The 16,582-nt window shown below is 37.9% G+C and overlaps 1 protein-coding gene across 2 annotated transcripts in view; it reads left to right on the top strand.

Annotated features, from left to right (window-relative positions):
- CEP85L (centrosomal protein 85 like) overlaps positions 1-16,205 on the top strand; it is a 439,304-nt gene extending 423,099 nt beyond the window's left edge. For both annotated transcript variants that reach the window (XM_053710792.1, XM_053710791.1), the window contains exons 11-13: positions 2,923-3,024; positions 11,784-11,997; positions 13,039-16,205. In XM_053710792.1, the coding sequence (XP_053566767.1) occupies positions 2,923-3,024; positions 11,784-11,997; positions 13,039-13,202 (480 nt within the window). In that variant the 3' untranslated portion in view covers positions 13,203-16,205. The remainder of the gene's footprint in view (positions 1-2,922; positions 3,025-11,783; positions 11,998-13,038) is intronic.
- The last annotated feature ends 377 nt before the right edge of the window (positions 16,206-16,582 follow it).

Below are 16,582 nucleotides of genomic sequence, written 5' to 3' on the forward strand. Positions count from 1 at the left end.
AAGACAACATTTTACAGACAAAATACAGGGGAAATTGAGGGCCCTATTCCCATGGGAACTTACAATCTAGTCTAGATATCTTGACTTTATAGCACTGTTCCTTATAAGTCATGAGTAAGTCAAGTAGACAAACAAGTGGCTTGGGATCTAAAGAGCTTATATGTTGAGCTTTTTCGGGGTCAAACTGATGGTTCCTTAGCACAAAATAAAATGCCTTATTATGTAAATCAGTGACCACCTTCTCCTACCACATACTGATCTGCAAATACAGCAGAAAAGTTATAAGGATAGTATATTAAAAAGAAATTCCCACCATTATTTATTAGTGCATTTTAAAATGCACTAATAATGCATGAGTGCCCCTTGCAAATTTTTTTGTTTAATCCCAAAAAAGAGAAAAAGTCATAATCAAGAGCCAGTGATGTCTTTTCTGACAAATTTTATGTTAGTTAAAATGTCCTTCCCCCTGTATCATGTGATGCAAAATGCATATACGTATATGCTGTGAATTCTTGCACATGTTCAGTAGCTGGTGCCTCAGGAAGTATGCATATAAAAAGACTGTTCTCATTTTGATAATGAAAGTGAATTGGAAAGTTATTTACAATTGCATCCTATATCTGAATCATGAAAGTTTCATTTTGACTTTAGTGTTTCTTTAATAATACATGGGAGCATAAATAGCAGCCAGGGAATACATTGCTGTCCATGGGGTTTTGGTTGGACAAGCAAGATATAGACTGATAGAGAATATTTTTAGGTACCACTTCTCAAGAAGGGAGTTAGGAAAGGGGCACAGCATAAATAATTGGGATTGATGGTTTTAAGATAAACACGAACAATAACCAAATTACATTTGTTCTAACTAGTTGATAAAATTGCCTTATAAAGATATTCAGTGGCCTTAGTGTAAAGAACCCTTATATAGTAAGATAATTAAATTTGAGGTCCCACCTTAAGGGTAGAGGCTATGATTTAATCTTAAAAGAAGAGCCATAGAATTATTGCATAGGCAATTAGCACATCTAGGCAAGTATCCCCACTTGCTTTCCCCCAGAATGACTCTGTATACATGGTTAACAATGCACCAGAGGATTCTGGGTAAGGTATGCACATTTGATGTACAATATCTCATGCTTTTTGCTTCTAGTACTGTGTTTAACCAAAGTGATCCCCTTATGGGGTTGGTGCTACAAAAAACAATCTTATTTGCATTATTTACCCAGAATCCTTTGCTTCATTCTCCCACCTATGGCAATGTTGTGCAGGAGAACTGATAGGGCAGCAATAAAATTATGGAATAGGTGTAGTCTGACAACATAAACAGTAATATGAATATATATGTAGTATCTATTTATTTTTTATCACATTTCAGACATACGCACTGCAGTACAAATAGTTTGGCTTTAAGCTTAGAGTGTCCTCTTGCAATTCCATTGGTATAAAATGGATTTCTGAGTTCAGCAGTCTTGAAGTTTCCTCCCACCATTCCCCAACATAAAGATAGGTTACAGAGCCAAAGTGCGATCGGAGCTGCGTATAAATATGCAACTAGATCTGGTGGTGGCATGGTGGTCTTATTTATTCTTGGTCTTTTATGTTTCCAAATGACGGATAAAATATACCTCTGTAACCTGTGTAATCCATCTGCTCTCACTGGGACTGGAAAGGATCTGAAAAGATACCAGATCTTAGGTAGCATGGACACCTTAGAAACCTCTCTTTGCCCCAAGAAAAAAAATATACTTTGTCAGTTTTATCATGTTTTTTCTTAATTGTGCTGAAGAAAAGCACAGGTTGTGACAAAGCAAGGGGGAACTGTGTGTGATTGTTTGCTCACATCACTGTGCCATAAGTGACTGTAGATCATAAGTACTCATAAACATATGATGAACACAGTTTGTTTTTATACATTGTTAGCATTATCCTTAAAGGGACATGATCCCAAACATTTTCTTGAATAAGATAGATAATACAACATTCCAAATTACTTCTGTTACCAAATTAACTTAATTCTCTTGGTATCCTTTGTTGGAAGCTAGCTGAGCACATCAGACAAGCAAATTACAGGAGGCATATATGTGCAGCCACCAATCAGCAGATAGTTCCTAGTGCTATGCTGCTCCTAAGCAAGAGAATGAAGCAAATTAGATAACAGACGTAAATTGGAAAGTTGTTGAAAATTGCACAATCTATCTGAATCAAAAAAATAAAAATGTCCTTTTAATGGTCTTCAAAAGAAATAATACATTTTCAATTGTATTCAGAACTTTTCTTAATTTGATTCAGGAGTTTTCTCTGTAGATAAAGGTATAGGCAAATTAACAATAATCTGCGCTGCCATTCATAGGAGGCAGGATACATAATGAACTGCAAGATATGAGAGATAGTTACAAAATAACTTAGCTTTGGGATGTTACCAGCCTGTATGCGTGTGCTGTTCTATGACACGCATAATCCAATAAATTCACATTTAGGGGCCGATTTATCAAGCTCTGTATGGTCAAGTCAAAATAAACTTCTATGATTTAGAAAGAGCATACAATTTTAAGACACTTTCCAATTTACTTCCATTATCAAATTGTGCACAGTCTTTTTATATTCAGACTTTGTGGGTAACAAGATTCTACTGAGCATGTGCACAAGCTCACAGGGTATACGTATACTAGTGTGTGATTTGCTGATGTCTGTCACATGATATAGGGGGCCTGAAAATGGGATAAAATAAATTTGTCAGAAAAAAAATAATCTACTGCTTATTTAAAATTCAGAGTAGGTGTTATTGCCTTGTATTTTTACTACGCACTTGTTAATTATGCAATGCTATTGCACTGAGTGGTCTTTTAAGTGTTATTAAAATCTGAATTGAGTGTCCTTGTAGTTTTTTTTTTGTTTCACCAATTCTTTATTTTCCTTTCCTAGGCTTTAAAAGAACAGCTGTTTCAGGAACATTCATCTACACAACTTGAAAAGAAGTTAAGTACAAGAGGAGAGTTTACCCAGTGGGAGGAGGTTTTCCGTGAGGTAAGTCATTGTAGCTACACACACAGAATGTTACAAATTTTAATAAAGACAATTTATTTTCCTGCTAGATGAGATAAAGGGGCCCATTTATCAAGCTCCATATGGAGCCTTCAGACTCGCCAGAAACGCCAGTTATGAAGCAGCGGTCTAAAGACAGCTGCTCCATAACCTGTCCCCCTGCTCTGAGGAGGCGGACAGAACTCGCGTGAAATCAACTAGATCGGGTTGATTGACACCCCCTGCTGGCGGCCAATTGGCCGCGAATCTGCCCAGTACTGGTGTTTTCTCAGAGCAGTGATCTAGTTTTCTCCAACATTGGTGTGTTCGGTCCACGGCGTCATCCATTACTTGTGGGATATTCTCCTCCCCCACAGGGAAAGGCAAGGAGAGCACACAGCAAGAGCTGTCCATATAGTCCCTCCCAGGCTCCGCCCCCCCAGTCATTCTCCTTGCCGCTCTGAACAAGTAGCATCTCCTCGGGGATGGTGAGGAGTTTGTGGTGTTTAGTTGTAGTTTTTTATTCTTCTATCAAGAGTTTGTTATTTTAAAATAGTGCTGGTATGTACTATTTACTCTGAAACAGAAAGAGATGAAGAGTTCTGTTTAAAAGAGGATTATGATTTTAGCAGACAGTAACTAAAATCAGTTGCTGTTCCCACACAGGACTGTTGAGATGAGAGAACTTCAGTTGGGGGGAACAGTTTGCAGACTTTTCTGCTCAAGGTATGACTAGCCATTTTTCTAACAAGACTGTGTAATGCTGGAAGGCTGTCATTTTCCCCTCATGGGGATCGGTAAGCCATTTTCTTAGTCTCAAACAGAATAAAGGGCTTATTATGGGCTATACACTGGTAGACACTCTTAAGGGCTAAATCGATTGCTTTATTTAAGTATTATATGCAGTTTGAAGTTGAATTTCACACTTTTATAACATTGGGGAACGTTTTTTAGCACCAGGCACTTGTTAAGACACCTTCCCAGTCAGGAAGGGCCTTTCTCTGTAGTAGGCAGAGCCTCATTTTCACGCCATTACTGTGCAGTTACTTTTGAGTACAGTACATGCAGCTGCATGTGTGTGGGTCTGGAATCCACTAAAAACGTTCCTAGAAGGCTTCATTTGATATCATATACCCCCCTGGGATTGGTGAAGTCGCAGCAAAGGCTGTAGCTGGGACTGTAAGGGGGTTAAAATTAAAAACGGCTCCGGTTTCCACATTTTAAGGGTTAACAGCTTGAAAATTGGGGTGCAATACTTTGCATTAAGACACTGTGAAGGATTGGATAATTTGCATTAAGACACTATGAAGGATTGGATAATTCCTTCATAGTTTTTCACATATTCAGTAATAAAGTGTGCCCTGTTTAACATTTAAAGAGACAGTAACAGTTTTGTTTTAAAACGGTTTTTGTACTTTATTAACCAGTTTAAGCCTGTTTAACATGTCTGTACCTTCAGATAGATCATGTTCTGTATGTATGGTAGCCAATGTGGTTCCCCCTTCAAATATGTGTGATAATTGTGCCATAGCGTCCAAACAAAGTAAGGACAGTACTGTCACAAATTGTAAAGTTGCCCAGGATGATTCCTCAGATGAAGGAAGTAGACATAGTTCTACATCATCTCCTTCTGTGTCTATACCAGTTATGCCCGCGCAGGCGACCCCTAGTACTTCTAGCGCGTCAATGCTTGTTACTATGCAGCAATTGACGGCAGTAATGGATAACTCCATAGCTAATATTTTATCCAAAATGCCAGCATTTCAGAGAAAGCGCGATTGCTCTGTTTTAAACACTGTAGAGCAGGAGGGCGCTGATGATAATTTTTCTGTCATACCCTCACACCAATCTGAAGTGGCAGTGAGGGAGGGTTTGTCAGATGGGGAAATTTCTGATACAGGAAGAATTTCTCAGCAGGCAGAACCTGATGTTGTGACATTTAAATCAAAATTAGAGCATCTCCGCGCATTACTTAAGGAGGTGCTATCTACTCTGGATGATTGTGACAATCTGGTCAACCCAGAAAAATTGTGCAAGATGGACAAGTTCCTTGAGGTCCCGGTGCGCCCTGATGCTTTTCCGATACCTAAACGGGTGGCGGACATAGTGAATAAGGAGTGGGAGAAGCCAGGCATACCTTTTGTCCCTCCTCCTATATTTAAGAAATTGTTCCCCATGGTCGACCCCAGGAAGGACACATGGCAAACAGTCCCTAAGGTCGAGGGGGCGGTTTCTACTCTAGCCAAGCGCACGACCATTCCTATTGAGGACAATTGTGCTTTCAAAGATCCTATGGATAAAAAATTGGAGGGTTTGCTTAAAAAGATTTTTGTACAGCAAGGTTACCTCCTTTAACCTATTTCGTGCATTATTCCTGTCACTACAGCGGCGTGGTTCTGGTTCGAGGAACTGGAAAAGTCGCTCAGTAGGGAGACTCCGTATGAGGAAGTCATGGACAGAATTCACGCACTTAAGTTAGCTAATTCCTTTATTTTAGACACCGCTTTGCAGTTAGCGAGGTTAGCGGCGAAAAATTCAGGGTTTACAATTGGGGCGCGTAGAGCGCTCTGGCTAAAGTCTTGGTCGGGGATGTATCTTCCAAGACAAAATTGCTTAATACCCCTTTCAAAGGTAAGACCCTTTTTGGGCCAGAATTGAAAGAGATTATTTCAGACATCACTGAGGGAAAGGGCCATGCCCTCCCACAAGATAAACCTTTCAAGGCTAAGAATAAGTCCAATTTTCGTTCCATTCGCAATTTCAGGAAGGGACCGGCTTCCAACTCGGCAGCCTCTAGACAAGAGGGTAACGCTTCCCAGACTAAACCAGCTTGGAAATCAATGCAAGGCTGGAACAAGGGTAAACAGGCCAAGAAGCCTGCTGCTGCTACCAAAACAGCATGAAGGGGTAGCCCCCGATCCGGGACCTGATCTAGTAGGGGGCAGACGCTCTCTCTTTGCTCAGGCTTAGGCAAGAGATGTTCAGGATCCCTGGACACTAGAAATAGTCTCTCAGGGTTTTCTTCTGGAGTTCAAGGAACTACCCTCAAGGGGAAGGTTCCACATGTCTAACTTATCTTCAAACCAAATAAAGAGACAGGCATTCTTACATTGTGTAGAAGACCTGTTAAAGATGGGAGTGATACACCCAGTTCCAACTGTGGAACAAGGTCGGGGGTTTTACTCAAATCTGTTTGTAGTTCCCAAAAAAGAGGGAATTTTCAGACCAATTCTGGATTTAAAAATTCTAAACAAATTTTTCAGAGTTCCATCGTTCAAATGGAAACCATTCGAACAATTTTATCTACAATCCAGGAGGGTCAATTTATGACTACCGTGGATTTAAAGGATGCGTATCTACATATTCCTATCCACAAAGATCATCCAAGGATTTTCACAAAGGTGCTAGGGTCCCTTCTAGAGGTTCTAAGACCAAGGGGTATTGCAGTGGCACCTTATCTGGACGATATTCTAATCCAAACGTCGTCTCTTTCCAAAGCAAAGGCTCATACAGACATTGTTCTAGCCTTTCTCATATCTCACGGGTGGAAGGTGAACGTAGAAAAGAGTTCCCTGTCTCCGTCGACAAGAGTTCCCTTCTTGGGAACGATAATAGATTCTTTAAAAATGAAGATCTTCCTGACAAAAGTCAGAAAGTCAAAGCTTCTAAAGCTTGTCAAGTTCTTCACTCTATTCTGCAGCCTTCCATAGCTCAGTGCATGGTAGTAGTAGGGTTGATGGTTGCAGCAATGGACATAGTTCCTTTTGCTCAAATTCATCTAAGACCATTACAACTGTGCATGCTCAAGCAGTGGAATGGGGACTATACAGACTTGTCTCCAAAGATTCAAGTAGACCAGATGACCAGAGACTCACTCCGTTGGTGGTTGTCACAGGATCACCTGTCTCAGGGAATGAGTTTCCGCAGACCAGAGTGGGTCATTGTCACGACCGACGCCAGTCTATTAGGCTGGGGCGCGGTCTGGGATTCCCTGAAAGCTCAGGGTCTATGGTCTCGGGAAGAGTCTCTTCTCCCGATAAACATCCTGGAACTGAGAGCGATATTCAATGCTCTCCGGGCTTGGCCTCAACTAGCGAAGGCCGGATTCATAAGATTCCAGTCAGACAACATGATGACTGTAGCTTACATCAACCATCAGGGAGGAACAAAGAGTTCCTTGGCGATGAGAGAGGTATCCAAGATCATCAAATGGGCGAAGGATCACTCCTGCCATCTATCTGCAATTCACATCCCAGGAGTAGACAACTGGGAGGCGGATTATCTGAGTCGTCAGACTTTCCATCCGGGGGAGTGGGAACTCCACCCGGAGGTTTTTGCCCAGTTGACTCAATTATGGGACTTTCCAGACATGGATCTGATGGCGTCTCGTCAGAACTTCAAGGTTCCTTGCTACGGGTCCAGATCCAGGGATCCCAAGGCGACTCTAGTGGATGCATTAGTGACGCCTTGGTCGTTCAACCTAGCTTATGCATTTCCACCGTTCCCTCTCCTTCCCAGGCTTGTAGCCAGGATCAAACAGGAGAACGCCTCAGTGATTCTGATAGCTCCTGCGTGGCCACGCAGGACTTGGTATGTAGACCTGGTGAATATGTCATCGGCTCCACCATGGAAGCTACCTTTTGAGACAGGATCTTCTAGTGCAAGGTCCATTCGAACATCCAAATCTAGTTTCTCTCCAGCCGACTGCTTGGAAATTGAACGCTTGATTTTATCCAAGCGCGGGTTTTCAGATTCAGTGATAGATACTCTGGTCCAAGCCTGAAAACCTGTGACTAGAAGGATTTACCATAAAATATGGAAAGGATTTATCTGTTGGTGTGAATCCAAGGGATTCTCATGGATTAATATTCCCAGGATCCTCTCCTTTCTAACAAGAAGGTTTGGATAAGGGATTTTCAGCGAGTTCTCTAAAAGGACAGAGATCTGCTTTATCTGTCTTGTTACACAGACGACTGGCAGCTGTGCCAGATGTACAAGCTTTTGTACAGGCTTTGGTCAGAATCAAATCTGTTTACAGACCTTTGACTCCTCCATGGAGTCTAAATTTAGTTTTTTCAGTTCTTCAAGGGGTTCCATTTGAACCCTTACATTCCATAGATATCAAGTTACTATCTTGGAAAGTTCTGTTTTTGGTTGCTATTTCTTCTGCTAGAAGAGTTTCTGAACTATCTGCTTTGCAGTGTGATCCACCCTATCTGGTGTTCCATTCAGATAAGGTTGTTTTGCGTACCAAGCCTGGTTTTCTTCCAAAAGTTGTTTCCAACAAGAATATTAACCAGGAAATAGTTGTCCCTTCTTTGTGTCCGAATCCAGTTTCAAAGAAGGAACATTTGTTACACCGTTTAGATGTAGTCCGTGCTTTAAAGTTCTATTTAGAAGCAACAAAGGATTTCAGATAAAACTTCTTTTTTGTTTGTCGTTTATTCTGGTAAGAGGAGAGGACAAAAAGCTACTGCTACCTCTCTTTCTTTCTGGCTGAAAAGCATTATCCGATTGGCTTATGAGACTGCCGGACGGCAGCCTCCTGAACGAATCACAGCTCACTCTACTAGGGCTGTGGCTTCCACATGGGCCTTCAAGAACGAGGCTTCTGTTGATCAGATATGTGAGGCAGCAACTTGGTCTTCTCTGCACACTTTTGCCAAATTCTACAAATTTGATACTTTTTGCTTCTTCGGAGGCTATTTTTGGGAGAAAGGTTTTGCAAGCCGTGGTGCCTTCTGTTTAGGTAACCTGATTTGCTCCCTCCCTTCATCCGTGTCCTAAAGCTTTGGTATTGGTTCCCACAAGTAATGGATGACGCCGTGGACCGGACACACCAATGTTGGAGAAAACAGAATTTATGCTTACCTGATAAATTACTTTCTCCACGGGTGTGTCCGGCCCACGGCCCGCCCTGGTTTTTTAATCAGGTTTGAAAAATTTCTCTCTCTATACACTACAGTCACCACGGCACCCTATAGTTTCTCCTTTTTTTCTCCTAACCGTCGGTCGAATGACTGGGGGGGCGGAGCCTGGGAGGGACTATATGGACAGCTCTTGCTGTGTGCTCTCCTTGCCTTTCCCTGTGGGGGAGGAGAATATCCCACAAGTAATGGATGACGCCGTGGACCGGACACACCGTTGGAGAAAGTAATTTATCAGGTAAGCATAAATTCTGTTTTTTTGTTTTTTACTATTGATCTTTACAAGATTCCCTTGTATTACATTCTTCCTAAACTATATTAAAATAAGTTTTGTGGGGCAAATCTATTTACAACTTTTCATTTTCCTTCGTATCCAAAAGTGTAAATTCAGCTCTTTTCGGAGCCATATTTCTTCTTGTGAAAGTGCTAGACACTTAGATCTTTGCAAATTCAGATCTTAGTGTGTTGAACTTTCACAAAAAGAAATCCTGTTCCTAAAAGAGCCAAATGCCGCCAGGACCGCATTTGGGAGCTAACAAAACAGAAGAATGTACATGCCTAGTATGAACCATGTGCTTATTAATCACTTGGTTAAGGTCAAGCACAGACCTCTATAGAGAAAAGAGAAAAAAAAAAGAGTATTTGGTATTTTTAATAAAAATTAACACTTGATTTAATTAATAAATGTAATTTTACTGAAAAGCATACCTTTTGGTGAAGGGCCCTTGTCCCTTTACTTTTAAAGAAACACTAAAATATATATTTTTTCTGAATACAAAATACATAACAGATGGACACTTCAATACTTTTTCCTTCATTAAACACGTTCTAGGGGATTTATTTATCAGTTTAATGACCCCTTAACATGTTTAATTGCTGCTTTTTTGTATGATGTGTCCCTGTAATATACAATATGTTGGAATAACTGCTCCTCAGTCTCTGAATATTGTGTAGTCACAGTGTAACACCTTGTCTGTCAAGTGTATGCCTAGACAGTACATGCTTATAAGGCCCAAATGTCCTCCCAAGATCAGTACCATGGGAGTGGGAACTGTCTACAAAAAGGTTGCTTAGCAAGCTATTCCCGGGCTATAGAACCCAGCATGTCATGCACTTAATTACTTTACTTGTACTGACAAATTGCTTTTAAGAAACACAGTGTCACTTGGAACGCTTTGCAATGAGGACAACTTTTTAAAAAAATATGTTGATTTTCATGTGTTTAATAAAGTTTTTTTATTTGTTTTTTTTATAAAAATGATATGAAACCCATTTTTTTTTTTTCGTGATTCAGATAGAGCATGCAATGTTAAGCAACTTTCCATTTTACTTCTATTATCTAATTTGTTTCATTCTCTGTGTTTCCTTTGTTTAAATGCATACCTAGGTAGGCTTAGGAGCTGCTGATTGGTGCCTACACATATATACTTCATGTTATTGGCTCGCCCATGTGCATTGCTGTTTCTCCAACAAAGGATACCAAGAGAATAAAGAAAATTAGATAATAGAAGTAAATTGGAAAGTTGTTTAAAATTGTATTCTGTATCTGAATCATGAAAGAAAACTTTTGGTTTCATGTCCCTTTAAACGTGACATTTTCATAGAGTAGAATGATATTTAGAGTCAATGTGCAAACATGGCAAGATTCTGTAACAGGAACGCACAGGGCTCATTTCTTTGACTTCTGGTATGATCTACCACAGTATCCAAATTACTCTCTACAGATCCTATTGTCTTCTGAGCTAAAGATTATTGCACCAAGAGGACCACTTTTAAATGCCTGTTCTGAGGAGACTTTTTTGTCAACAATGATTACAATACAAAACATTGTACAAAGAGGAAGCAGTCATTTTTTTTATTTTTTTTGTCATTAGTCTGAGATGTTTGGACTGTAGGGTAGCACAGCTGTTTGATTATTTTTAACACATTTGAAGCTATAAAATAATGTTATACTATAAAGTGAAGACTGGAGTTTTCTTTATATGCCAAACATGGAACAAATTGATTTGACAGTTCTTTGGTGTAATGAAAGTTAAAGGGACATAGACAGATTGGTTAGAATAATGTTGTAATATTTAATTGTACCATCATCATGCAATATATCACAGATAAAACCAATTTATTATGGACTATTTATTTAAAGGGATAGTGAATACTTTTACAATAAGCAATATAAAATGTTTAGTTGTTCTTAATGAAATATAGTTTTATGTATGTTCCTCCCTTTTGTCGGTTTTCCAATTCTCAGAGATTGAAATGCAGCCTGTTGACTTCTCAAGGTTCACCCTGCTATATATAATTGGCTTTAGCTGATAAACACTGTAAAACAATGCATTCTATACTAACATTGTGATACAAAGTGTTTACTGTCTCTTTAAATGCCATTAAAAAATACTAACTGATTTTATGTGTACATCTCTAAAAGATGGAAGCCAGAGCTCCAAAATGACATTGCCCTCTGTCATTAAATAAATGTGAAATAGATATATATATACATACAATGGTAAATACCAGCACTCACTGCTACAATCTATGTAGTCGGGGTGCTGCCCTGAAGTATGTAGAAAGGAAAATCCAAAGGGAGCACTCGCCGTGAAAACAAAAGTGTTCAATATGAGAGTTATTAAACACTTTTGTTTTCACGGCAAGTGCTCTCTTTGGATTTTACTTTATATATTATATATATTCAAGAGAGAGGCTGTGGAATCCCAAAGTCGTTTTCTCATATATTTAAGGTGGAAAATAGCAGGCTTATTGTTTATATGGCAGTTTCCATGACCTGAATGGATATGTTAATATAATGTTATTAAACAAGTTTTCCTTTCTCCCATACAGAACCAAAAATTAAAGGAAGAGAATGCACATATGAGAAGGCAGGTTGACGAGATCCAGCACTTCCAGCTACCTGTCTGTGAGAAGATGCCAGTAGCTGATCAGCTATTTAGGGAAATGTCCCACTGCCTATTTGACTTGAAAGCACTCTGCAGTATACTGACTCAAAGAGTTCAAGGCAAAGAACCAAACCTTTCCCTGCTCCTGGGCATTGGATGTAAGTTACACAGCTTGCTTATCTGTTTCCTCCTCTGGTACTTCTACCCAGAGGGATTTCCAAGATAAGCCTAGGGAAATCTTAAAGGGACACTCAAGTCAAAATTAAACTTTCATGATTTAGATAGAGAATACAGTTTTAAACAAGTTTCCAAGCACTTCTGTTATCTATTTTGTTTCATTTTCCTGGTATTCTTTGTTGTAGAAGCAAAGCACTACTGAAAACTAGCTAAATGCATTGGGTGAGCCAATAACATGAGGCATATATGTGCAGCAACCAATCAGCAGCTCCGGAACCTACCTAGATATTATTTTCAACAAAGGATACCAAGAGAGCAAAACAAATTAGATAATAGAAGTACATTGGAGAAGTTATGTAATATCACATGCTGTACTTGAATACAAGCCTGAATAAAGGTTTTTATTACAGAATCAGAGAAACCCCCATGTCAAGTGGGAATGTCAAGCGGGAATGTAAAGCTTAGGAGAGGACCATTTTTGGTTCAGAACCTGGGTTATGCTTGCTTATTGGTTGGCTGAATGTAGTCACTAATAAGCAAGCGCTATCCAGGGTGCTGAACCTAAAATGGGCCAGCTCCTAAACTTTACATTCCCGCTTTTTAAATAAAGATAGCAAGAGAACAAAGAAAAATTGATAATAGGAGTAAATTCGAAAGTTGCTTAAAATTGCCTGCTCTGTCTGAATCATTAAAGAAAAAGTTTGGATTTAGTGTCTCTTTAATCTCCTCTAAAACATTTTCCAACCCCAGCTATTAACACATGAATTGACTGACAGATTTCTATCATATACATAAAGCATTCTTTTGTTTCATGCTGGTTATATAAAAACAGAACAAGATACCAAGTATCTATAAAGAATATTCTCTACTATATATGGGTCCCTAATGATAAGAAAAAATAGTTTGAAATTTAGGCAAACGTGTAACCTGCACTAAGTGTTGCTTCAACTTTAAAAGAATCTTTTCATATTGGTTGTTTTATTGTCAGCCTCATTTTAACATTGTGTATTTTCTTACCACAGCCCTTAACAGCTCCACTGAGGAAGAGGAGGTCTGCCAAAACGCAGAAAACCTTACCAAGAGTTTATCAGAAGTGCATCAGTTAAGGAAGGACATTGATGATCTGAGGACTACATTATCAGACTGCTATGCCCAGGACATGGGGGACAATTGCATCACCCAGTGATGGACTGGAAACCCTTCATTTTAAGATCTGCTTTGTTAAAGATCTTTGTGAGCCATAACAGAAAGAGCAAATTAACTATGCACAGATTGAGAAGTAAATGAAGACACCTTCCTTTATATGGAGACTTCACCATCATGGAAAACGAAGACATTTTCTTGAATGTTCTTTTATTTTTTAAATTAAGATAAAAAATAAAAAAAAGAGGAAACTACTGAATGTTTGCTCAGGCATCAAATGTAACTGTGGATTTGTTCCCACAACCATTTTATTTGTAAAACATTTGGGGACTCCAGCATATTGTAATGTTCACAACCAGTTGCCTTGGTTTTTTTTTTCTTATGTGCAAAATATCCTAAAGCTCCAAAAAGGAATTAAGCCGAGTGTTTCATAATGTTCCAGTATCAGAAAGTATTTGTTTTTTAGTGTAGACAACTGTACTTGTGCAACATTAAGGATTAGTAAGTAGAATGAGGTTATAGTATCTTTGATACTGGCTTAAATGGATGCGTTGCCGCGAAAAAACGTACAATTATAATGTGCAATGCCAGTTATATATATTTATTATTATACATTTTCTCAGCAACTCTTTCAAAAGCATCACTTCTTCAACAGAAAGTGGTTCAGTTTAAACTGGATTGAAAAAATATTTAATCATTTGTAATGTTTGGGATAATAGGTTCACTTGGCACTTTACCGAAATATTTTTTTAACCCCCCCCCCCACACACACACACACACACATTTAGATGATGATGTGTTCTCCCATAAATAAGTGCTGCAAAGTATGTGACATTTTTTGTTTTGTTTTAAATTAATCCAAAAAAAGCTGTTCTTTTGCAGATACATAATAGAGTAATAGAATATTCACCTGCCCTTTCTAGAATGTTTCTAATACATGTTAATTGTAGCTCTCTTCAAAATGTATCGCACATTTTAGCGTTTCCTGCTGAACTGAAAAAAAAATGGAAATGGCTGTAATATTGAAAGTAATATACTTAAAGGGACGCTAAACCCAAAATTGTTCTATAATGATTCAGATAGAGCATGACATTTTAAGCAACTTTATAATTTACTTCTATAATCAATTTTTTTTCATTTTCTTGCTATCTTTATTTAAAAAACAGGAATGTAAATATTAGGAGCCGGACCATTTTTTATTCAGAACCTGGGTTACACTTGCTTATTGGTTTGCTAAATGTAGCCACCAATAAGCAAGCACTATCCATGGTGCTGAACCTAAAATGGACCTACTCCTAAGCTTTACATTCCTGCTTTCTAAATAAAGATAGCAAGAGAACGTAGAAAAAATGATAATAGTAAATTAGAAAGTTGCTTAAAATTACATGCTCTATCTGAATCATTAGAGGAAAAAAAGTGTTTAGTATCCCTTTAATGCATGATTAGTGTGAGCTTTGTCAAGATAAATGTTTAGACAATCTGAGTATAGTTGTACATTTGTTTTCATGACAGAACCAGTTTTCACTTGTAAAGAAACCTTTCTTGGGCATCGGTTGTTTGTTACAACTTTAAAATGACTTCAGAGTGGTTTATTCCATCTCTGTGGTACCTATAGTGCAAAACGGACAAAGGCAGATATATGAAAATTAAAATCTTGTAAATGGCAAATATTTGGGGGGTAAAATGAAACCGCATCCCAAAAGCTGCCCTGATGTAATATGGTTTACACAACGAACAACTGCATTAATACTTTTTATGAAGTCGCTACTGGCTCAATGTTAAATGAGTAGTAAATATTTTATCATAAAAAGTAATACTAGTATATTGTACATTGTTTAGTTAAAAGAACACAATTCAAACACTTAGTATTAATATTTTTTTTTATAGCTTGCAAAGACAATCCAAAATTAGAAAGGACTATTATTGTTGGTACTGCCTGCAATATTGCAGGAACAGCTTGCATTTTCAGGCTATATATATATATATATATATATATATATATATATATATGTCTCTTCATGACTCATGATTTTGTGATGCTGCATTATTTATTTCCTTTGATAAAAGGCTTTAAACTCTTGGCTGCCAAGGAAGGCTGCAAGTTTAGATATCTCTGGCAGACTAGAGGTTAATACCTGTATATGTGGCTGATAAACAGGAAGAAATATTAGCCTTTAGTTCATTATTGATGACATTACATATTTTCTCATGCCTGCCCTTTTTTTTCCCACTGTTTGGATTAATAGATATTTTAGCTTCCTCTCATTTCCAACAATGTTCTACAATCAGATATCCGGCATATTTGTTTCTTTACAGATATTTCATATTTTGCTGAAATTTCCATCATCAATTTTATTTTTCATCTAAAGTAAGTTTTGAGTTAACTGTATACATCAACCCTTAATCATTAGCAATATTAATTCATATTTCCCTTGGTGCCTTTTCCCCAGTTTATAAGAATGAAGTAAATGGTTTGCCTGCTCAGTTATTTTATTTAATGACAATGTTTCCACCCCAGAGTGTTATGTTTTTATTTTATTTTTTAAAGAAATTTTGGTAGACAGTACAAATGGTAATGTACAAATGTATTTAAGTGTGTAGATAGCGTGTATTGTGTGTTATAATGAGTCTATTTATTTATATTTTACCCACATTTACATAACTGTAAGAAAAAAACGTTGTGTGTTTATACTTTGTTTTAATGCTGAGCTTTGAGGTTTGGAGAGAAAAAAAAGTGTATGTGAGAGAATACATGCTGTTTGTTATGGGGTCCTTTTTTTTTTCAAACCCTTTGCAATACCTCATGTAAATATGCAGTTGTTACATAATTAGAGGTAAGCCGCTGGCTGGCTGCTAACTTATGCCTGTAACTTTTCAAAGGTGGTATTATTTTTTTGTAATATAGGACTTACAGCTAGAATTTTGAATGCCAAAGTTCTATTTATGAGATATAAATCTTACATTTTAGTGACTAGAACTTTTTTCACTGGATTTTGTTTATGCTTTTGGATATGTTATTGCAGAGTAAATGCATTTTGTTACTAAACTGTGTTGTGTCTTTATTTATTACATGTTTTGTTGTAGCAACCCAGCTGTTTAAAAAATTCATAATCTATTTTTAGAGCATGTTAGTATCCATAGAAAACTATGGGGTTCATCATAATCTATCTTTAGGATTGAACATGTGACTGGGATCTAAAGTTTATCACTACAAAGTGCAAAATTATGCATTTAAGAAAGAAAATTCCAAACGTTAATTCTGACACTTTTACTGACTGTTACAAATGAACGGGACTTGGGAATCCATTATTTTAGATTATTTATAATTTAGTAAACAATGTAGTAATGCAGCGAGTAAGGCTAGCAGAATGCTTGGTTGTATTGGTAGAGGTATTTGCAGCAGAAATAGTAAGGTTATGCCAC

The sequence above is a fragment of the Bombina bombina genome, chromosome 4, assembly GCF_027579735.1.
Source record: "Bombina bombina isolate aBomBom1 chromosome 4, aBomBom1.pri, whole genome shotgun sequence".
Classification (NCBI taxonomy): Eukaryota; Metazoa; Chordata; class Amphibia; order Anura; family Bombinatoridae; genus Bombina; species Bombina bombina.